Consider the following 25,175-nt stretch of genomic DNA (forward strand, 5'->3'; position numbering starts at 1 on the left):
TTGCCAGAAACTGGCCAACACCGGACTTCAGACGATATGCCCCGTTAACCGACCTGACTACCGGCTGCCCAGTACACCTAATTTGTACCGTGTACCAAACAACCGCCCACGTTACCGGAACTCGGCAGAATGGTGAACTTCCAATGACAGGCTGATCTGCTTCAATTGTGGACGAGTCGGCCATATTTCACGTCATTGCCGCATTTCCTGGGTTTGGCAGCCATGGTCGCATTATGCCAACACCCGATGCCCACCTGCTGGTTCTCGGATGCCGGTCCACGCGGAACAAGACGATGCTTCGCCCTCCAAGACCGCCCAACCGAACCACTCACCGTCGCCCTCTGGACGCATGTCCCGCTCAACTAACCGACGTTGCTCCCCCTCACCCTCCTACCGCCAGTCTTCGGAAAGCTGACGGGCGCAGCTCCTAGAGGGGATCTGACCCCAAAATTCCTCTACACACGATACCCGGACACAACAACTTGACGGCACTTCTGTGGCAGCACTTATTGACACCGGCACTCACATATCAGTCGTGAACTCCGGTCTTTGTGCTCGACTCAAGAAAGTGCTCACTCCTGCTCCGATCACTGTTGTCCGAGTAGCCGATGGTGCAACACCAGCGGTCACTGGGATGTGTGCCGCCCGCGTTACTGTTGCTGGATGTCATACCACTGTTCTGTTTTACGTACTGGACCACTGCCCACATGACATCATTTTGGGACTCGAGTTTCTGTCAGAGCATTCCGCCCTAATTGACTGTTCTGCTGGTGTTGTTCAGCTCATCCTACCGCACGCCGTTGAGCCTCCTGATCCTGCGCCAACAAAGCTATGTTCCACCAACTATGTTCGCCTATCTTGTCGAGCTGTGACTTATATCGACGTCTCTTCTTATCCACCTGTGGCTGATGGCGACTATGTCATTTCACCTCGACAGCAACCTAAAATACTCTAATCATGTTATTCATTTGCGCAAAAAACTAGCATTTGGTGTCAGGATTCTAATCAGAGCACGTTACTATATTAACATTTCAACTCTAATCAAGTTGTATTATGCTTTTATTCACAGCCATATTAATTATTGCATCACCACTTGGGGAAATACATACCTCACCCACTTATCTCCCATTCAGCACATTCAAAACCAAGCCATCAGACTAATGACTTTCAGTTCATATCGTTCTAGTGCAACATCATTGCTTCGTAACTTCGAAATACTTTCTACTGTTAGTCTATTTAAATATCACCTCATTATCATGCTGTTCCAATCCTTGCACCATCTTGTCCCATCAAGCGTCTTTTATCCTAATGCTTTGTCTAACTTACACCGTACTAGATTCGCTTCAAATGGAAATTTTCTACTTCCTACTATCCGCACTAATCTTGGTCGCCACACTGCATATTTCTCAGCATTATCATGATGGAATTCATTGCCATCTCACATCAAGCAATGCTCGACTATTGGCACATTTAAAAAACAATTGTATTCGTACTTAATAAACTACTAGATGTTTTTATCTTGTTATATTATTTATTCCACTCTTCTTTTTACTTGTTTCGTAGTTAGTGTTGGTTTTATCAATTTACTCATTTCTCTGTGTTCATTGCTACTGCTAATTGAGTAAATTTTTTAATCCCATTTCGAAGAGGAGGTCCCCCTGCAGCCTTGTGCTTTCGAACCTCCTCCTGTATATATACTTTGTATACTGTTCCTTTTTCTGTACTAATAACTGAAATAAACTGAAATAAATAAACCTAATCCTACCGTCCTGTGTTCGCTCAATGTTGCGTTCCCACGCACCATCATCACAATGAAGAACAACGTGGCATGTCTCCCTATTTGAACTTTGGACTTTGCTCTGAAGTGCTGCCACGGGGGATATCCCTTGCAACACTTGCCCCGGCCGGCGACTATCCCATATCCGCCTTAACAGAGGATACACCGTAGTCTGCCAGTATTCAGTCGGACAGTACACTATACTGCATAACTAAAATTAATGCCTGTGATCTCCCGGCCCAGCATAAGTCTGCGCTTAGGGGCCTGCTTGCGTCGTATCAAGAAGTCTTTGATCTCCACGACCGACCCCTAGGACAAACGACCGTCGTAAAGCATCCGATCAACACCGGCGGTGCAAATCCAGTACACTGGCGACCCTATCGGGTTTCCTCCCCCGAGCGCCACGTGATCCAGCAAGAAGTCGACAAGATGCTTGCCAGAGACATCATTGAACCTTCTTCAAGTCATTGGGCTTCGCCCGTTGTGCACGTGAGAAAGAAGGATAACAGCTGGCGGTTCTGTGTCGACTACAGAAATCTTAACAAAGTTACAATAAAAAAGACGTGTATCCTCTACAACGGATACATGACGCTCTTGACTGCCTTAGTAGAGCAAATTTCTCTTCCATCGACCTTCGTTCCGGGTACTGGCAGATATCAGTTGATGATCTGCACCGTGAAAATACAGCATTTATAACTCCCGACAGGCAATATCAGTTCAAAGTAATGCCGTTCGGTTTATGCAATGCCCCGGCTACAATCGAACGAATGATGAACGCTCTTCTCCACAGTTTCAAGTGGTCAATCTGCCTATGCTACCTTGATGACGTCATTGTTTTTTCGCCAACTTTCGAAACTCACCTCGAGCTTCTCTCAATAAATTCTTTCGGTTTTATGCAATGCAAGGCTCCAGCTAAACTCGTCAAGATGTCACATCGGCCGCCGGCAGCTGTTTTTGGACACCTTGTTGATTCTTCTGGTGTTCGTTTCGATCCTGAGAAGGTTCGCACCGTCAAAAATTTTTCTGTGCCAACCTCTGCGAATGACGTTCGAAGCTTTGTGGGCCTCTGTTCTTACTTTCGTAGATTTGTGAGGAATTTCGCTGACGTCGCACGCCCACTCACGGAACTACTAAAAAATGTGACTTTTGTGTGGGGACCTGGACAAGCCAGAGCATTCGTTGAACTGACCATTAGACTTATGACACCACCGATTCTCGGTCGTTGTGATATATGCGCTCCAACGGAAGTGCGTACCGACGCCAGTGGCCACGGAATCAGAGCCGTTTTAGCACAACGACAGCATGACTGCGAGCGCGTTATTGCATACGCTAGCCGTATTTTATCGTCAGCACAGCAAACTTACTCCATCACAGATCGCGAATGCCTCGCGCTCGTCTGGGCAGTGGCTAATTTTCGGCCGTATTCGTATGGACGCCCGTTTACGATTGTCACTGATCACCACGCCTTCTGCTGGTTGTCGTCCTTAAATTATCCTAGTGGACGTCTCGGCCGGTGGGCTCTACGGCTACAGGAATATTCCTACATGGTTGTCTACAAATCAGGCCGCCACCATGAGGATGTTGATTGCTTGTTGCGTCATCCAGTAGACCCAGTAGACCTTTCGGAGAGCGATGAGTTTACTTGCGTTTCGGCACTTTCCGCGTTCAGCAACATCGCATGTCAGCAAAGCCGTGACCCTCACCTCAGAGATATAATCTTTAGGCTCGGTGGTCCCACAACTCCTCCGTCTCTCCGTATGTTACTATGGCGCTTCTCGGCAACTGCTTACTGATCAGGGTCGCTACTTTTTTATCACAAGTTACCCAAAACATATTACACTACTGCGATACAAAGCACAAGTTCACAACGGCGTATCATCCTAAAACCAATGGACTCACGGAAAGGCTAATTAAAACCATCACGGACATGCTCGCCATGGACGTTTCTTCCGACCATCGTGACTGGGACTACGCGCTCCTATTTGTGACATTTGCCTCTAATACGTCCCGGCATAATACTGCAAATTTTTCGCCATTTTTCCTTCTTTACGGACGAGAACCTTCGTTGCCTTTTGACACGGTCCCTCTTGCCGTTAGCCACACATCAGAATACTTCCACGATGTGATCTCTAGAGCTCTACAAGCACGTGAGATTGCTCGCCTGCGCCTGAGTGATTCGCAAAAACGACAACGACTGGTCTACAACGCGTGTCACCAAGATGTCTACTTCACTCAAGGTGACACAGAGCTTCTTTGGACGCCGTCACGGCGAGTTGGCCTGTGCGAAAAGCTGACTTCGCTTTACTCGGGTTCGTACCATGTGGTGCGCCAAGTCACTGACGTGACATGTGAAATTAAACCTCTTAACGCCGCCAGCGCGCGATCGCGTTCTGACGTTCACGTCACCCTTGCTGAAGCGTTATTGCTCGGGCCAACCAAGCACCGAGATAGTGCCTTTGCCGCCAGGGGTGATGCTATGGGGTGCCACAAATGAACAATATAGGAAAGAGAAGGATGTATAGGGCGAGCTAGTGCAAACGGCTCCATACTGTATGCCTGCCTGTTTACCTAAAGTTAAGGTAGTTTTCAGACGCCTTCTCCCCGTAATCATATTCTTGAAGTCTCAGGCTCTATCTTGGAAGATGACCGGACGGGTCTTTCAAGGTAGCTAGCTATCACAAGGTGTGGTAGGCGCTTACAACTTTGACGCGCCTGCCATAGATGCCGAAGCGATACTTCGACATAGCCCAGATGATAACAGGGCACTCTTTTTCTGTTGTGGAATGATTCTCTTCAGCGTTGGATAGCGGCCAGCTAGCGTAACTAATAAAGATTTACAGCCCGTTAGTCTTCTGCACAAGAGTTGCGCGAGTCCTACACTGCTTGCGTCGGTGTGTTTTCTGTCTCGGTAAATTCGTCAAAATCCGCAAGTAATGAATAAGTCGGTAGGTGCCGTTTCAGTTAAAGTTGAAGTTGAACTTGAACTTTACTCACCATTGAAGCATACATCTTTATCCAATAGTTTAGTGGGAAGGGAGGGACGAAAAGGCAAATAAATGTATTGCGCCTTAAATTTGTGCAAGCCAGCCAGGGTCCTATGCACTTCGTGACCTGTCACTTGTTAATAACTGGTCAAAACTACGACTGTATTATTAAGGTTTCTTTTGAATGTGTAAAAAGTGCCTGTATAAGCGTCATGGATTATCTTATCTCTTCTCCCTCTGCACTCTCTTTATTTTCGCTGCATCTTCTTTTCTTCCTTTTCTTCATCTTTTTTCTTCGCTGTATTGAATTTGTGTTCATGCTCTAAAGATATACTGAGTGTTGTGCATTATTTTGGTCGGGGCGGGGATAGGCGCATTGTCTGGCATTTAGTTGCCTTTTCGCCCCTCCCTTCCCATTAAACCATTCAATAAAGATGTACGCTTCAATGATGAATAAACTTCAACTTCAACTTCACCCTCAACTTCTGAAATGCCTCCTCTTGTTGCGTTTCTCTCTTGAACTCCTCGTAAGTCCTGGTAAGGTTAGTGAAGTGAGTGGCTCGGAAATGTGGGTGAAGTTTTTAACGAACTGCCCGTGATAGGCGCACAGGCGAAGAAATCGTCGTACTGCCTTCTTGTCGATGTGTGGCGAGAAGGTGGCAATGGCGGCTGTTTTCCATGGGTCGGTATGGAGTCAAGACTTATCAATCGCTTGTCCAATGATTAAGAGCTCGTCGTGCCCGAATGAGCACATTTCTGGCTTCAGAGTTAGCCCGCAGGTCTTGGTGGCTTGAAGTACTGTTTCAAGGCGCCCGAGATGTTCATCGAAGCTTGAGGAAAAGAGGACGATATTTTATATGCACACAAGGCCGATCTGCCACCTCAATCCTGCCAGTACAATATGCATAACACGTTGTAAGGTCGCAGGCATGAAGGAAAGCCAAAAAAGCACGACCTTGAACTCGAAGAGGCCGCCTATAGCTAGAAACGCGGTCTTCTCTCGGTTTCTCTCGTCGACTTAGATTTCAAAACTCTAAGCCACTCCTCAAGAACCAACCACAATAAGCATATACGGCTGCTAGAAATACCCAACAAAATTGATAACAACTATGTTTTTTCATCGTAAATAGCATGCTGAATTAATGTAGCATCTTGTGCGGTGAAGTGTGAAGCGTAGAAACTTTTGATGGTAAAATTAATATTTTTTTCTAAAATACAAAATGTTCTCCCAGTACAATAGTATATTTTTGTGTAAGGTTTGTGTGCGCTCATTTGTGCTTTACGACCGTATTGTTTAAACTCTTTTAACACGTCATCCAGTAGTGAAAGGTTTCCTTGAAAAGTGTTTGTCACTTTTGGCCACTATTGTAACCCTTTTGTGTAGTACGATCTCTCCTTCTTGTAGAGACAGTCTGCAGTATATTGAAATAACCATAAAATAACAAAAACAGCAATGTCCAACGTTTTTGTGTCACGAAAGCAAGCCATGAGTGATTTCCTCCTAGCATTCACATAAACATTCCCGACTACAGCTTAACCTTGCATAACACATATTCATATAGCGAGCTATTAGTTAGAGAGGAGAAATACAAACTTTTTTCTACACCTCATTTCCAAAATATTTATTACTCTTGCAAAAACAACTAAAATTGCAGTGCCACTACAATATCAGCTATAACAAGAAATACTTGGCTTGCATGAGGCTTAACACTTAAAAGGTAACGTAAAATTAAGTACTGAAAGACAACTCATAACAATATTTTCGTGTTCATATTTTTAAATATAGTTCCAAAATTTTAAACTTTCATGAAAAACTGGTTGCACACTGCTTGAAATTTAAGTGAATGCAAGCCTTTTTTGTCAAGCGAGCTTTGTTCGATTCGGCCCTCCACGTCTTCGTGTTCGGTCTATTTACTTTGAAACGCGCCAAAGCGAAGGTTGTTGACGTAGGTATGAATACCTAAATAATTTGTTTTTCGATGTAGAACTTCGCGCGAGCCAGACTGCAAATTTATTATATAATTTTCTAACCTCTCAAGCTCCAACATATATTCGATAATTATCACGATCATTATAATCATCAATATTAGCCTGTTCTTTAGGACAAAGTCACCTTCCGATGATCTCCAGGTTATGGTATTCCGTGGAAGTGGATTCTTTTTTCATTCCTTCAAGATTCTTGATTTACCCAAGGCATTATTATGCGTTTGTCTTCTCTTCGTAACCATTCTGTGTCTCTTTCTCTCCTACCGTTGTCTGTACTACGCAATACGTAACAATCCTAGGACTGTTTCTTTCAATTTATGTCAAGTGACATATCTGCTACACTCCGGGTGTTTTCCTTATTCATTCTGCTGTCCTCTGATCTCTAACAGTTACTGCCTTCTTTTCTTGTTTCATATATTCTACGTGGTCCACAGCCTCTCTGGTCACTTTATGATGCTCTTTGTTTCAGCTTTATATCCTCTTTCGGTATTCAACGATTTGGTACTATTCATTTTATTAAAGTTGTTGATTTCTTGGCATTGCTTGGGAGTGTATCCTGATAGAGCTACAACCAATCGCAGCCTTCATTGAAATTTCTTTTCGCGACTAGCCAATCTTGTAAGTATTTACCTTAGGTATACATATTCTTGTAAACTCCTAAAGTAAAAGTGTCCGTGCAGCCACGTTCGATTGTACTTCCGTTCAAAGCGCGTGTCAGGAAAAAAAACCATTTCATTCAATTTTCAAATAATTCATAATAGGCACACTCCAGCCTACCGGAAAGAGGACGTTAATACATTTGCCCCTGCAAATCAAATGTTTTCCACTCTTCAAACATAGCGAACAGGGGACGCCTCAATTTTACACTGCCATGCCCTATATATATATCGAAATAACATATCCAGTTTATGCCCCTCTATTTGGAAGCGATAGATAAGGGGATACGTGAGCGCCCTCCTGAGCCCCATGAATCTACTTTGGTGCTGTTAGCTTCTCAGCCCGCGTGATCTAGGATGTGCCTACTAATCTTCTCCTACCCCAAAAGCCTCCTCAATGTCTTCCTTCCTTCTTTTTTCAAATACAATAAATATTTGGCTGTCTAGCACATTTTGACAAATTTTATGTACAAGAACCGCTGAACGTCTGTGAAGGTACTAACGCCATCACAATTACAAGCAAGTAGGCCTCCCCATGATCTCACCAAAATTTCACTTCGTCATGGTGTGAAGCCTTCAATCAAGGCGAAGGAGAAAGGATGTACACTCGAATTACTTACTTTACCGCGTCACGGAAGACGTCTCTCATGTTTTTTTTATAAGTACCACCGAAATCATAGGAGCCAATAGCGAGGACAATCTTCGATGTCTCCTCGCGCTGTATCTCTTTCATTTTCTGAAACACCATAAATTGTAGAATTTATTAATTGTTATACATCCCCAAACCACAATGTGAGACACGCCATAGTGCAATGCTCAGTGAATTTCGACCACCTATGGACCTCTAACGCGCACCTAAATCTAAGCACACGTCTGGTAGCATGTTGAATCCTTCGAACAGCCGTCAGCGCGACATACAGTTTTGCGTTCGAGCAGTGTTCCCCAACGAAAACCACGGCAGATGCAAAATGATGGTAAGTAGGCCAGTATTTTCTTAGTTAACGGTGCCCATTTAAACATATAATTTTGGCCCTTTAGAAAGTATAAGAAGATTTATAAAAAATTGCGCAGAGACCTCTGCGCTGTTATACAAGGGGCCATCGTAGTGCAATAAATTACATGCCATCATTCCTTTGTACGTTCCTCGGAAATTTTTTATTTGGCTGGTAATACCCCTTTATGCCAGCATTCTTTCACAGGTAAAGCAAATTGTACCATTCTCATCGCAGCCCTGACGAAAGTTTTTTTTTCTTTTTTGAGAGAGTAGTTTAACATTGTTGGCCCAGTAGTCATACAAAAAATTTTAAAAGCAACAACGACAATTCTAACTTTATCATCACGGGCTGCTCGTAGGGCTTAATATAGGTTTTTTCGATGTTGAAATCCACTTGCATAAGCTAATACGAGACCTCCTCCCCGCGGTGCCAATAAGTGATTTTAGGTGGCTTTAGGGTCTCCTGTGAGTGCATGCCAGTTTAGAGGCCCGCATTGTTCATTTATGAATCTCATCTCGCATGGCCAGGCCACCAGTAAAGCGCTCAAAAATAAATAATATTGAGGCTATCATTGCTCGAAACCAGGCAAAAATGAACAAGAAAAGTATAACGTATGCAACATATCTGACCCAGAAGTAGTTGCAATATTTTATTCAAGGTTCTTAAAAAAACATTCCGTAAACATGCGGGAGACTCCGGCACACCTCATGAAAGGTTACCACGACCAGTCTCAACAGATTTTTTCTCTCACCGGGTTTTTACGACAGTTCACTTGAAAAGGCAAACAATCTCACGAAAATCCCTCCACACGACACGTATCTCAGTTGCTGTAATGAGCAGAAAGTTGGTATTAAAGTTCAGCAAAAAAGAAATGTAGCTGACATGTTCTGCACTGCACTTGTGAATCTCGCCAACAAGGTTCTACTCACGCTGGACAAAAGCAATAGGCTTGCGTGAGATCTTTTCGTCGACAGTTTACACGAAAGTGCATTGACTTTGCCAACTTTGCTTCCTGCCCTTGCTACGCTATTCCTTATGTCGCATGGCAGTGGAGCTGCATTTTTTCGTGTGTAGGAAGAATAAGCGGCGACGATGATTTGATATTTAGTGACGCCCAGCGCAAATAGTTGCTCAGTGGACGTTACAATTTTTTACCTTTGTTACCCACAAATTATGACACGAACTTCGTCGCCGCCGTCCTGTACAAACAGTGTAACATAACAACATATACCGCATTTTACATTAAGTGACATGGCCCGCGTTCGTAATACCGAAGGAGTGCTGCGTCACTGATGTCGACGGGTAGAAATAGTATACGCGATAGCAGCACCAATTATATGGGAACTCGTGGTTCACTTAGCAGTGGCCATAATGTGCTTTAGGAAATCCTAATTAAATCACCCCGCGCGCCCTAGAATTCACGTGGGAGAGAACGCTTGCAAAGGTTGCAGGGTTCTGTAGCTCAAGCAAACATAAAATGCACCAGCCGGCTCCGAGAGCACAGAGCGAGTAAGGGGTGCCAGTGGAGAAGGAGCTGTGTTTCTCAGGCGACAATTGCAAATTTCGATCAAAATAGTGCCGTCGGGTGCATTTCTTCCACGAACTTCAGTGAACGTCTCGCACCATCGCCCGTTCTGTGCCCTCGCCGCACGCTTCGCGTAGAGGCGACAGAACACCCGAAATTCAGCTCACTCTACTATGTTTATTACGGATGGCATTTTAATAGACCTTACTCTATTCAACGCGCACATTTCTGTCTGCCGCTCGCACTGCTTAACACTTGCGGAGAAGCTGTGACTTATTTTTTCTGATGTCTTGAAAAACGGAACACAATGAGCAGTACAACTACTGTACGTAACAATTCAAAAGTTTTGGGCACTCAAGTGCCGCAAACACGCACCTCAAGTACGTCCTTCGTGCTCCAAACGGTTTCCCGGAAGTTCGTTTGAAACGAAAGCACAGTGAGGAGTCCATAGTGCCGCATGCCTTCCCTACGTAGTGCATCGAGGTCGCTGGAGGCATCGTCCAAACCATTTGGAGTTACATTTCTGCATTAAATGTTCAAATTTTATTGCGGTGATTATACAAGCCACCTCAACATAGCGGGTTTTTTACATCAAGATAAATGCTTGATTACTTGGTAATCATGAATCGGCTCATCTACAGCATATGTATTATCACTAAAGAGCACTGCAGAAATTATGTAAGAGCAATAGAGTCACCTTAACAAACATCGATTACTGTGTGTGTCCCTCTATAAAGAACGATAACTGCCTTTGACAAAAACACAAAGAGGTAATTTCCTGTTTCCAAGTGTTATCCTCTTCTTTACCAGAAAGGTGTCTCTTGTAACAGCATAAATACATATAAGTGGTACCTACAACGTATCTCACTTACTGAAAATTGAACGAAATTCCCAGCTGCACACGCCTGTACTTTGGGCCCCTCCTCTGGAAGACATTCCAACTGACGGGGTCCTTTTCCGCTTGAATGTGGCCATTTGATGTGATCACGTTGGTATAGAAGACGTAGTCACAGTACTCGGCATCCGGGTACATGTCTTCTGAGGTGGCTGTCTCGCTTACGGTGCAGATTATCAGTTTTGCTGGGAATAGACCGCAACGAAACCCAGCATGACTCTTTGGTGTCTACTAATTATATTCTAAATCAGGAGGAAAGCCATAGGTATGCGTCATCAAACACAAACTGAGCGTCGGCGTTGGAGGAGTCAACATTAGTATTGTGAAAGATACTCATCGCGTAAAAAAATTTGTCTTACGACACCATCATAACGCAAGATCACCAACACTTGGGACGTCATTATCACTTCAAATATTGAAGATATTTGTGATGTTTTACCGATGCTAGCGAGATTACACCACCTCACATTTTCACTTGGCAAAAAAAGCGCGCCGTTCCCGAAGGTGCATCATTTGCAGAAAGCTGACAGTATGCCTATCTAGGAGACACAAAAGCCACAATAAGCGCTGAAAAACTTTCGATAGGAAAATTGACTTCCACTCCAGCAACAATTTTCCCTCCATCAGCTTTGTAGCTGTTGCACTAAAACCCTATACACACGCAGTACGGTCGATGGGCTCAGCCACAACAAAGTGGCCCGTAATCTCAACTTTCTGGCTACTGAACATATCATAGTACAGGCTATGAGTTTGACAACCACACGTTTATCATATCGAAACCCTAATATGCCTGTTTAAATATGGCATTGTAGTGGAAAGCTCCTGGAATTCCAACCATATGATAATTTGATATGTGGGGTTTAGCGTCCGAAAACCTTCATATGATTTTGAGAGACGCATATAGAGGGCTCCAGAAAATTCGACCACCTGGGGTTCATTAACGTGCACCCAAATCAGAGCACACGGGCCTACAACATTTCCGCCTCCACCAGAAATGCAGCCGCCGCCACCAGGGTTTGATTCCACAACCTGCGGGTCAGCAGCCGAGTACCTTAGCCACTAGACCACCACGGCGGGGCTTCAAACATATTGAGTTGTTAACGTGCATCTAAGCGATAAAGCTAAACACATGAGCCTCAAGCATGTTAGATTTCACTAAATATAAGTTGTTTCAGTCTTCAAAATGAAATCTTATTAGCTTCGCGTGTGCGCATTCACTGCCTAATGCATGAGTGCCGAGAAAGCCAGAGAGTCCCCACACGCACCTCTACTATTCTCCGAGCTTTCTACATGCGATGCTAGCGAGATTACACCACCTCACATTTTCACTTGGCAAACAAAGCGCGCCGTTCCTGAAGGTGCATCATTTGCCGAAAGCTGACAGTATTCAGCACAAGAAAGTGGCCAGGAAAACTGATTTGCAATGCAACGAACATGCGGCGTTAAACATTGCCAACGTTGGCAACGATTAACGCTAGAACCTTATCTAGTGAGGGAAGTCTTGTACTATTCGAGGAGCTAGAGGGTGTTAAATGGGATATAATAGGGCTCAGTGAGGTTGGGAGGACAGATGAGTCCTATACGGTGCTACAGAATGGGCACGTCTTTTGCTATCGGGGCTTGGCAGACAGAAGAGAACTGGAAGTGGGGTTCCTAATTCACAGAAACATAGCTGGCAACATAGAGGAATACTATAGCATTAATGAAAGGGTGGTAGGTATCGTAATTAAACTGAATAAAAGATACAAGATGAAGGTAGTACAGGCTTACGCACTTACATCCAGCCATGATTACGCTTCAGTTGAAAGCTTCTATGAAGACCTCGAATCGGCAATAAGTAAGGTAAAAATACAGTATACTAAAGTGATGGGCGACTTTAATGCAAAGGTAGGGAAGAAGCAGGCTGGAGACGAGGCAGTAGGAGATAATGGCATCGGTACTAGAAACGCCAGAGGAGAGCTACTAGTAGAATTCGCAGAACGAAATAATTTACGGATTTTGAATACCTTCTACCGAAAACGAAAAAAGCGCAAGTGGGCATGGAGGAGCCCTAATGGCGAAAGTAAGAACGAAATAGACTTTATAAGAAGTGCACACCCAGGAATCGTGCAGGATGTGGAAGTGGTTGGCAAGGTACGATGCAGTGACCATAGAATGGTACGGTCTCGAATTCACCTAGCCTTGAAAGAGGAACGACAGGAACTGATACGCAAGAAGCCAATCAATGAGCTAGCACTGAGAGGGAAAGTACAGGAATTCAGAGTGTCGCTGCAGAACAAGTACTCGGCTCTTAGTGAAGAAACCACACTTAGCGTAGATACAATGAATGATAATCTGACGAGTATCATTACGGAGTGTGCAGTGGAAGTTGGAGGCAGGGTAGTTGGTCAGGACACTGACAAGCTTTCCCAGGAAACGAAGAACCTAATTAGGAAGCGTCAAATCATGAAAGTGTCAAGTACAACAGACAAATTATAACTGGCAGAGCTTTCGAAGTTGATTAATTGGCGTAAGGTATCTGACGTAAAAAGGTATAACATGGAGAGAATTGAACACGCTCTGAAAAACGGAGGAAGCGTCAAAGCAGTGAAGAGGAAACTTGGAATAGGCAAAAATCGAATGTATGCACTAAGGGACACAGAAGGCAAAATAACTACCAATATGGATAAGATAGTTAAAATAGCGGAAGAGTTTTACAGAGACCTGTACAGTAGCAGTGACAACCACGACCTTAATACTATAAGAACTAGCAGTAACCCAGATGACACCCCATCCTTAATGATAGAAGAAGTCGAAAAAGCTTTGGAGGGCATGCAAAGAGGCAAAGCTGCTGGTAAGGATCAGGTAACATCAGATCTGCTGAAAGATGGAGGACAGATTGTGTTAGAAAAACTAGTCACCCTGTTTACGAGGTGTGTCCTAACGGAAAGAGTACCAGAGTCTTGGAAGAACGCTAACATCATTTTAATACACAAGAAAAGAGATGACAAGGACTTGAAAAATTACTGGCCGATCAGCTTGCTCTCTGTAGTATACAAGCTATTTACCATGGTAATTGCTAACAGAGTAAAGAAAACATTAGAATTTAAACAACCAAAGGAACAAGCAGGATTTCGAACAGACTACTCAACAATCGACCACATTCATACTATCAATCAGGTAATAGAGAAATGCTCAGAATATAGCCAACCACTATACATAGCCTTCATAGATTACGAGAAGGCGTTTGATTCAGTGGAAATATCAGCCGTCGTGCAGACACTGCGGAATGAGGGCGCAGATGAAGTATATATAAACATTCTGGAAGAAATCTACAGGGGATCAACTGCTACCATAGTGCTTCATAAAGAAAGCAACAGAATACCAATCAAGAAGGGTGTAAGGCAGGGAGACACAATCTCCCCAATGCTAATTACCGCGTGCTTACAGGAGGTTTTCAGAAGCCTACAATGGGGACAGTTAGGGATAAGAGTTAATGGAGAATACCTTAGTAACCTGCGCTTCGCCGAAGACAATGCATTGCTGAGTAACTCAGGGGACGAATTGGAACTCATGATTACAGAGTTAGACAAAAAGAGAAGAAAGGTGGGTCTAAAAATTAATCTGCAGAAAACGAAAGTAAAGTACAACAACCTCGGAAAGGAGCAGCGCTTCGAGATAGGTAATAGTGCACCTGAAGTTGTAAAAGACTATGTCTACTTAGGGCAGGTAATAACCACAGAGCCGAACCACGAGATTGAAGTAACTAGAATAATAATAATGGGGTGGAGCAGATTCGGCAAGCACTCTCAAATAATGACAGGTAGATTGCCACTATACCCCAAGCGGAAGGTATATAACAGCTGTATCTACCGGTACTTAGCTACGGAGCAGAAACCTAGAGACTTACAAAGAGGGTTCAGCTTAAATTGAGGACGACGCAGGGAGCAATCGAAAGGAAAATGGTAGGTGTAACCTTAAGAGACAAGAAGAGAGCAGAGTGGATTAGGGAACAAACGGGGGTTAAGGATATCATAGCTGAAATAAAGAAGAAAAAATGGACATGGGCCGGGCATGTAGCGCGTAGACAGGATAAGCGCTAGTCATTAAGGGTAACTAACTGCATTCCCAGGGAAGGGATGCGGGTTAGGGGAAGACTGATGGTTAGGTGGGCAGATGAGATTAAGAAGTTTGCGGGTATAAATTGGCAGCAGCAAGCACAGGACCGGGTTAACTGGCGGAACATGGTAGAGGCCTTTGTCCCGCCGTGGACGTAGTCAGGCTGATGATGAGGATGATGAACATGCGGCCAAACTCGCTTTGCCGGTTTGGCTCGCGATGCCCTCACGCGGATAGCACCGTGGTCACTGTAAAAAAAACAGCTTGAATGTACTCGCGACAGCTGCTTAGGCTGTAAAAAGAGAGAGCGAGGGCGTGACTCCATACCGGCCGTGATCGCACTCCTGCTTCGGGAAAAGCGTCGAATGGGACGGACGATTAGAAACGACGTGTTGAAGGAACCAATCGCATAGGTCATGGTCATGATGAATCACTGCACTTTACTAAGAAGGCTGAAACACTTCAGTGGTAGATATAAAGGACGTATCGTTCAATGCGTACAAAGTAAGTGACCATGGCGCAGTGGTTAGCGTACCCGGCTTCACGGGTTCGAATCTCTTAAAGCAAACTTCTTCTGTATTCGTTCTGATTGTGCGTATTTGTGACATCATTTCAGTGACTAAAATATGTCACTGAAGTATTGATGGATGCCAGCCTAAAACACTTTGGTGTTAAAAAAATCATCGCGAAGATAGTCACAGTTTCACCATAAGAGCGAAGCAATGAATGTGACAGCAAGAAATTTGAATGTTACATGAACGACTGCAAGCAGCTGCACACCTTTGACGAGCAGCTGAAGCACATATACGGAAGCTCAACAAGAACGCTCCAGCGCAAACAGAACAAGTGTAATCTAACAACTTTCACTATGCTTGTGTCTTTCAATTAGTGCCAAGAAATAAAACTAGACGCTCTGACATATTGTTAGGTGTGAAGCACCAAGCCGTGGGTGGTCCATCCGCGATGTACGTATGTATAGTAATAACAGTCGTCGTCGTCGGCATCCTTGTAGTAGGTAGCCACCCACCTCTAGATTAGTCCTTAGAATGTCCGCTGAATGGCGGTACCTATATGATGAACACATGAAAAAATGCGAGATGGCGGTACTTGGAGTGTTCGCTAGATAAATGGACGCATGGTCGAACGCGCGGACGAACAAACACACACAAATATGCACGGATGAATGAATGAACGCACAAACGCATGGACGAATGAACAGACGCACCGACAGACGGACGGATGGTCGGACGGACGCACGCAAGGACGTATACTGGGATCGACGCACAGACGAATGCAGAGATGGACGTATGGATACACGCACGGATTCATGGACGAACGCACGAACGTACAGAAGGATGCACAGACGGACGCATGGACGGTCTCACGGACTTACGCACGCAAAAACGGAAGCAATAACGAACGAACGGACAGAAGCGCGGATGGACTGACGGACGCTTCGCCCCACTCATCATCAGTCACTCCGCGGATATGCTGTGATTTTTTGTTTGTTCAACAACACGAGCGTTCACAGAAAGGGGCCAGTTATAGGTGTCCATCTCAAGGACAGCTTTAGAAGCGTAAGAAACTCTAGGAAGGATGCGTGCTAGCTAATGCGCTCAAGCTTGTCTAAGATCTGGAAGCCATCAGAGGTGAATATCTCAACCCTATTGCATGTAAACATGAATAACACGTGGCTCAGTACTCTAAAGCAGCACGCTGCGGAGCGTCACTGCTTAAAATCCCGGTTAGATTGTTTGAATCGCCGGTGGAGTGCATCGAAATTGTTTTATTTGTGTTTTATCTACACGTCTATATTCATATTCATGACATGAAGGTGACGGGAAAGTTTGCCGAGATTGTTCATTCAACTGCTATCGCAATAAAGACGTCGTGGTTCCCCTCATGGAGCCTTGCTTGGCGGGAGCTTTGTTGACTCAATTTCCAACAAAGTTATCATGAGGGTATCAATTTTAACCTTTTTTAAGGTGGCTGCACTTCTCTTAAAATCATGATGTTACTTACCAAGCAGAGGTGCTTCTATCAGAAACGCCAGCGTCATCAAGTGCGGAAATTCAACCGTACTGCCAGACTTTCAGTGGTTGTGTTGATTGATTGACTGATATGTTGGGTTTAGCCTCCCAAAACCACCATATGAATATGAGATACGCCGTAGTGAAGGGCTCCGGAAATTTCGACCACCTGGGGCTCTTTAACGTGCACTCAAATGGAGCATACGGGCCTACATTTCCGTTTCACATAGAAACAGCGCCATAACGAATCATGTCGTACCAACTCGCCCAAGAAACCAGGTTGCCTACGTTTTCGCCTCCGTCGGAAATGCAGCCGCCGCAGCCGGGATTCGATCCCGCGCAGTGGTTGTGCTGCTCCATTGGACTGCCAGCAAAGTACAAATAGATGTTGTATTTGATTGGTGTGGTGATCGCTGAGTCTAATGTTTCATTGAACAATGTCTTTCCTTGAATGAAGTTGCCGATAATATATCGCCTGTGGAGCAACGAGTCGCACATGAGTCGCACAGTCCCCACTATAGGAGCTGCGGCTGGGTAGAATCCGCATAGTTTGTGTACGACCAGTCATCGAGGGTTTACCAGCAGCGAAAGTGCTACTAGCCCCAACGTCCCTCACATCTTCATTTTGCCACTCTAAGAATGGTAGCTTCATTTTTATGCTTCGTTTAATTGTTACTCGTATAAGTACGACGCAAATATAAAGGAGTAATAAAAGCACTGACTCTTAGCGCAGATTGCTACGAAGTTCTGCGACGAGTGTGGTGAGGATGAAGTTGAGAGTCGGTGTAAGAGGAAAAACAGTGGCAAGTTGCCAGAGTATGGACCCGACGAAGACGTGGTGACCCAGTGTTCCAGGCTCTGGAGGCCAAGGCTAAGCAACAGCGAATAGCTTAAGACATTGCGTTTTGAGTGAGGGTGGTGGCGTAACTGGAGCGCCAAAACAAGGCTCGAAGGGAACAAATATGCTCGAATACCCACCAACAAAAGGTACGCGACACTCGCTTAGGACTTTTGAAAAACTTCCATCTGCAATATACAAAGGCGACATCCTCAGCTGAGGAATGTAACTCTGGGCAAACGGAGGGAAGCAACTCAGCCAAGTAAAGATTTCGTGTTAAGTTCGTAAGCTCTACCGAAGTGCGCTCTCCAACACACTTCCGCAATCACAGAAGTGATGTAAATACAGGCTACTCTTGCCAGTTTCAGCATTGCATTCGCTAATCTTGGCTATTCCCTATGATAACGATGTAATGATTCTTTATTAGCGTCTTGAATTGGGCTGGTTGGTACATACTGACTATGAAAGTAGAAACCTCGCAGGGGCAGAATGGAGACTAGAAGACTCGACAGCGTCAAGTTTGTGTCTTCTCGTCTCCATCTTGTTCCAGCACTGCTTCTTCATATCAAGTTGATAAATTTTAGCACGCGTCCTGCCATGAATACCACTCACTCTTTTAAATGTACCAATCTATAAGACATTTCACTTTAAACATATATATATAAATATATAGCTGACATGGAGGTTATGTGCAGGAGTGTATGAAAAACAGGTGCTTACCGGGGCTCAGTGTAGTCGTTGTCGTCGTGGTAGTAGTAGTTGTAGTAGCGATCGTGGTAGTACTGGTCACGGTTAATGTGGCTGTAGTCGTGGTGGTTGTTCCTTTGGTGATTCTTGTGGTGGTTGTCATTGCACTCGTCGTGGTTATTTTTCTTGTGGAAGTAGTAGTCGTGGCTGCAGTCGTAGTGGTAGGCACAATCGTGTTTACTGCCGTCGTGATCGGTATAGTCGAGATTGTTGTAGCCGGTACAGCCATGGTCGTTGCAGTGGTAGTCGTGGTTTTTGTAGTTAAAGTCGTTAAGGTAGCCGCAGCTGTGGTCACTGCTGTCGTGCTCGGCATTATCCAGCTTGCTGTAGTCATAGTCACGATATTTGCTGTTGTAGCCATTGCCGTAGTTGCTGCTGAAAGTTTTATGTTAAGCAGTATTCATTGATCTTACAGCTCAACAAAAAAAACATGAAGGGGCTACTACATAAAACGTGCAGCTCTTATGTGATATTATTCAGTACTTTACACCTACCTACACTTCATAGCTGCACGTTCATACGCATCGAATCAGGTACAGCTGCAGTGTTGATAATAAAATGTCTGGATTTTTTTGTACTTTTCTTGAAGTTACGGAGGAACTTTGTGTTGTTTGTTCCAGAGTACCATAAGCTTTTTAGGTCGTAGTAGTCGTGAAAATTCAATATCTGAGACGTTCCGTGTTCTTATCATAACCATCTGGGTTGGAAGGACCTTCCTACGTGTGCCAGGACCTTCCTTCTCACCTACGAATATGCATGTGCGCAGTACCAGAAAGAACATCGCGCGCAGAGGCGAGGAAAAGTGGCAACTCACATGGTGCGTGGAATGTGGTTTTCAACTTGCGGAGCGGGTGTTCAAGATGGTAGCGCGGGTGAGGGCTCAACAGGCCTCCTCCGAGTACACAAAATTATTGTTATATTAAACTCACCCTTCACAAATTTTTAAAGTCCTTCGTTATATATTTTATATGTCGACATCTGGTACAACACAACAGCAAAAAGCAGGTTCGGCGATGGATAGCCGTCTTTCGCTCCGGATTTTCTGCAAATACAACGCTTATAACACTTACCGAATACCTCAAAAAGGCAATTGATAAAGGTGAATTTGCAGCATCACTAGTTGAACACCTATGTAAGGCCTTTCATTCTATTATTTAACGCATTTTTCTTCTTAAATTAGAAGCTATAGGAATAACCAGTCTACCCTTGCTTTTAATGAAAAGTTATCTACATGACAGAAAACAAATAGATGAAATTCTGGATCTTATTCTAAAGAAGCAACTACGAATACAGGTGTACTGCAGCGGCCCATCTTAGGTCCCCTACTTTCTTAAATGTTTATCAATACTTGCCGACTAGCCTTTCCTCATCTAAGTGTATTCTATACGAGAAATTTATTTATTTATTTCCAACACAAAACAGTTGGGGGTTCCCCAGGCAAAAAGCTGTTAAATTCTAACGGCTGCCTATCCAATTTAAGTAGTATGCTAAATGAAGATCTGAAAATTTTCTCGTGGTGCACACAGGACAAGCTGCAAATCAACCATAATAAGTCAAATTTGGTCATCTTCACCCCACGCCAACGTCCGTCCGATCTTTGTCAATCCATTTCCATCAACAGTCACAATATTTCTCCAGTTGATTACTGTACAATTTAGGTGTGTAACTCGGCTGCCCCCTTAAATTTAATCTACGCCTGTCTACTGTAAAAAAAAAACTGACTCATGGTATACGCTTTCTTGTCAAAGCGCAATTGCATTTCTCCTTTATTACTCTCTCATCCCTTTATTATGTTTTCACGCATTCTCACCTCAATTACAACATTGAACCATGGGGTGACACATGCAGCAGTCACCTGTTATCATTGCATACCATTCAAAACCAGGCCATTCGTCTAATGAATTTTTCATCGCATTCTGTTAACGCGAATGAGTAATTGCACTCCTAGAATATTCTAAGTGTGTCCGATCTTAATATATATAATCTCAACATATTTCTATTTAGGCTCCTACAGAATGGTATCCCGGTGTCCTTAATACCAAGAGCATCCCTCATTAATACTGACCATTGTACATTCGCTGGAAACAATGATTTTTTTTGCCCATCGGTTCGCACAAACTACGGCAAGCAGTATTTGTATTTATCAGCAATTTCTTTTAGGAATTCGCTACCGTTTATTCTAAAATTAGTATATGCTCACAGGTTCCGATCTGAACTTGGGCATTTTCTGTTTGATTTGTCTGATTCCGGTTCTTCACTGCTTCAGGTGTTCTCATTCGGTAGTTTCTCTCTGTCTTCTCATCTCTCTTCATTCTTTTGACCTCTTTCTGTGATTTCGTATATTTGTTTTTATATACTGTTTATTGATTTGAACTTTACTATGTTTTATACTGCATTACTGTTTATTCCTTTTGAATTGTGTCCCACACTGTTCTTGCTCTCTTCGAGTATGGCACATTACTTGTTCACTGTTTTTGTTAAAGCTGTTTATAAGATAATTCCTTACTCAATTTGAATCAGTCATTAATACTATAATATATTCCTATTATTATTAAGACCCATATTTGCCAATTTACTTGTGTGATTCACTATGTTATCATGCACAGGAGGTCCAAATTCAGTTTGTAACTATGATACGCTCTTCTGTATATACTAATCATGTATTCTCTCCTTTGGTTGACACGAAAAATAAAATGATTCAGAAAATGATCCTGAGTTTGATCTGATCCCGTCATTCGTTTCTAAGCACAAGCTTTCCGCTCAAGAAAACATGTGCGGTATTCTTCTTATGAGCAATTTCTCAGGTTTTGTCTTCGCTGCACATTATTTTTATTTCATACTTGGCGCAATAAAGAAAACAAAATTGGCAGCAGGTCACTATGAAGCAGTAGACGAGTAGTGGTGCTTAAGAAAAGTGCCAGTCTTGCACAGTAGATTGCCACGCTCAGGTAAACGTTGGCGTTGCTGGGCAGACGTATATTCATATAGGCTGTATCACTTTGTCCTCGAAGCCACTTTAAAACATCGCACGTGAAATAGCAGAATCTACACGTACCTTTGTGTGCTGAGGTTGACATCCTCCATGACGTGACCCTTGGGCTGCCTTCAGTGTGCCGATTCGTTGAAACCGTTTCTAGGACTAATATATTCTCGGGTAGAGAGGAGGAGGCTCCACTAGCGTAAACGAGGTCTTCCGTGGGGGTGTCAGTAGATTCGTCCAAAGCTACAGGGCAATGCGCAGTTTGTGACATAAGGGGCAGCGCGTCTCATGCAGAACACACACACACAAAAATGGAACACACACTCAGCGCCAAGAGTGCGTCTCTGTCGTGTTTTATTTGCGTCTGCAATGTTAGGATACACTTTTGTCCACAAGATACTATACCTACAAGCCCAGATGTAACACTGCACAACAGCACGGATCACTAATGTGCTGATTTGGTATATTGAGCTCTCTTCGTTGCTTCCAACTTCGTGGCACATTGGCAACATGAGCGAAATTTTGATGCGACGTCGTATGCAGTGTTATCATCTATTCCCGCAATTTTTTTTTCATTGCTTCTACTTTTCCATCTCTATCTAAAGTAATGACATTCTTTTGTTTTACGGCCAAGTAATTCGACATTTTGCGAATGACACCGAAAACCTACCGCTCTCCAGTCACCATTATTGCAAGGAACGAATGAAAACCAACAGAAACACTGCTGAAACTTCCGCTTTGGTATTCGTCAGTGACTAACATTGCTAAAGACGCACGCAGTACGAAGCCGAGTACAAGTGAGCAGACCCTTGTTCATCCTCAAGGATTTACGCTGACCTCCTCACTTCGCACTATGCCGTGGTGGAGCTGCATAAAAAATAATTGCCGTGTTTGCTTTTCTGCTAGTGTAACTTGAAGTCGTAAGTAATACTGGCAATAATGTTTTTTTCACAGAGAATTTTCTGATAAATCTAAATACATAATTACACAATTAAGTGTAGGACAGATGAAGAGTTCATTTTTCTGACAGCAAAGAAATAAAAAGTGCTTGGTAAGAGGGAAAAACTACTCCGCCTTATAGACACACAGATGAAACACCAGCTGTATCAGCACAGTATGAAAAATAAGCTGCAGCTCAGTAATGCTAGCTTACAAATGCCAAGAAAAATTCAACGTAACATGATCTTTTTTTTATGTCTGTCTATTCGACACGTGTATTTCGGTCAAGTAGAGTGTGAAGGGTGCCCTTACCTGCATTGGCTGTAGTTAAGCCGAGTAAAACTAAAAGGCAGAACAAGACCCCAAGGCATACGCACATGGCTACTGCCAACATGTTTTCTCCTGCTTGAGGGACTCTGCAAATAAGTTCATTTTTTTTCAGTTATTTAGAAATATTACTAAAACACGTATTCAAGAACTTCCCTTCATTTGGCATTCCACCTCGACTCTAGAGTGTCCAAGGCTAGAATGCTCGCTACATTTGGGCGATAATCGGCATCAATTCACCAGAACCACTCAGTAACTTTCAGTCGAGTGGTAGCGCTGTGCTCAGTTCGGTCAAGTGCAGGGTGAAAGTGGAGTTAACGCTTGTTTCAGAATACGTGGGTAAATACTGTTACAAAGTCGGTGGCGTTTATACACGATGTGCTTACTGTGATAAAGGAAACAAACAGGCGAGAGTCCTTATGACTGGGTAAAAAACGCACGCCCCTGTAAGCTTCTTTTTTTCTTGGTCTTCCTTCACATTATATACGTAACTATATGTTCACTACTTTAAAATGAATGTGTGTAGGTTTCTCAGCAGATAAGAAGACAAAAATGCACTCAACAATCAATAGTTTATTACACATTAAAAGTTTATTGCCATTTGGTAACGCGATAGCTTGATTAGTTTATTATACACTACGTAAACCTGATATGATAATTACTCGCACATCTAAAAATGACGTGGTGTGGCCGCTACGCACAGTTGCCATTTGTAGTCTCATGAAGAGTAAAGACTCGCTATGATCAAAGAACCGTTAACGAAGGTTGCAGGTTCGACCTCTGCCGGCGGCAAGTTGCCTTTTGGTCCACTTTAGTTTATTCAGATCTCAATCGTATTTACAACAGTGCACTTATATTAGTGCAATTAGCGTCCCCAATAAGTGCCTTGCCTTCCTCTTCTGGTTCTTTTATTTAAATTATATTCTAATCACGAAGGTCACGTAATATATAAGTTATAGTGCCTTTATCCGCAAATTATATGAGTAGGCTGATTGGTTCTTTTTTCACCTAATGAACGTGACTTGCACGTCGGTGGATGTGGATGATTAGCTAAGAAATACCGATCAAAATGCAAGCTATATCATATCGGCGTCGTTGTCAATATGATATAGCTTGCAAAAGGAAATTCAGCCAGCACATCTTATGAGCCGCGTCAGTGCGCACATGAATTCGTAGCCTTACTGTAAGCCAGTTCTAACAAAGAAAGTAGTACCTGATGGAAATTTTCAAGGTCATTCCAGTGAAAAAGCATGCCGATGTTTCATAAAGATAAGAGCATGTATGTACAGAAATTCCTTACGCTGACATTTGTTAGAGAATATTTCAGCTAATCAGATTGTGGGAGACATCATGAGCATTCGATGCCCGCTGTCCAATGGGCAAAAATACATATGATACAGAAGTGCGTTTCGATCGAGGATGCGAGGAGAAGAAAACCTTATTACATAATCGCGTTTTACTCTTGAAGGCTATGCTCAAGCGTCTTCCAATAATTGTGTTTCGCCGCGGCGCTTCATCATATGGTAGTTATTATCTGGGCGGTTGACGATTGCGAGTTCATTTATTTTATCCTAGAAAACTTTGGTGGTTCTACTCGTACACAACAGGAAAAGTTCAGGTACCGAAAACTCTGGCTATACATTTGTTTCGGTGAAGTCAAGGTGCTCGCATAATACCATGTTAATAGCATAGTTTTGAAGTCATCTCTTTGGTATACAGGGTTGTCGTGTCAAAAGAAAACAAAAACAAAATATGACCAAACATTGCACGTATCTATAACATTACCGAAATCCAACAAAATGCCATAAAATTAGAAAATTTCGCACTTTGCAAAACTGAAGTAAAATAATCACACACGTGCAACAAAAACTGAACTGTTTTTATTTATACTAAAACATAAGTAGTCTAGATACTAAAACGAGCAGGCCACAAAACGATTTGGATGGAGATTGCACAATATAGGCAATATTTTTTTCAAGAGTGACAAAGACTTGGGCATCTTGCAAAAACCCCTCTTCAATCATTTAGCAAGACGTTTGGTAAAAAAGACCAAAACTAAAACTTTTGTTATGAAACGGAATACAAGCATGATATAAATGTGCTGAAAATCAATGATTCTGTTAAAATTATTACATTGTTGACGCTTTTGCAACTATTTTGGCGTGATAACGATGTTCGAAGAGGACATTTCAAGAGCCATCTACTACGGCATTCTGCGTAATCATGATATAATATTCTCACGCAAAACTTATAATAATGATATTGAAGTCTGAACACTCTAATTTACTGAATATTCATCAAGGCCTAATGCAAGAGAATCGCAGAAGCGTATCGACGAAAATGTTTCTCTAACGCCAATGAGTGCTAAACGCCAGTCGCTGCCAGGATACTATGTATT

The 25,175-nt window shown here is 43.3% G+C and overlaps 1 protein-coding gene across 5 annotated transcripts in view; it reads right to left on the reverse strand.

Annotated features, from left to right (window-relative positions):
• The window catches only part of LOC142769268 (uncharacterized), a 68,448-nt gene that overhangs the window by 19,331 nt on the left and 23,942 nt on the right, over positions 1-25,175 (reverse strand). For 3 of the 5 annotated variants that reach the window (XM_075872361.1, XM_075872360.1, XM_075872358.1), the window contains 6 exons: positions 22,763-22,866; positions 21,587-21,754; positions 18,505-18,906; positions 10,796-11,003; positions 10,299-10,446; positions 8,024-8,139 (listed from right to left, as the gene is read on the reverse strand). In XM_075872361.1, the coding sequence (XP_075728476.1) occupies positions 8,024-8,139; positions 10,299-10,446; positions 10,796-11,003; positions 18,505-18,906; positions 21,587-21,754; positions 22,763-22,844 (1,124 nt within the window). In that variant the 5' untranslated portion in view covers positions 22,845-22,866. The remainder of the gene's footprint in view (positions 1-8,023; positions 8,140-10,298; positions 10,447-10,795; positions 11,004-18,504; positions 18,907-21,586; positions 21,755-22,762; positions 22,867-25,175) is intronic. The other 2 variants (XM_075872359.1, XM_075872362.1) reach the window with 2 other exon arrangements.

The sequence above is a fragment of the Rhipicephalus microplus genome, chromosome 8, assembly GCF_043290135.1.
Source record: "Rhipicephalus microplus isolate Deutch F79 chromosome 8, USDA_Rmic, whole genome shotgun sequence".
NCBI classification, from domain to species: Eukaryota; Metazoa; Arthropoda; class Arachnida; order Ixodida; family Ixodidae; genus Rhipicephalus; species Rhipicephalus microplus.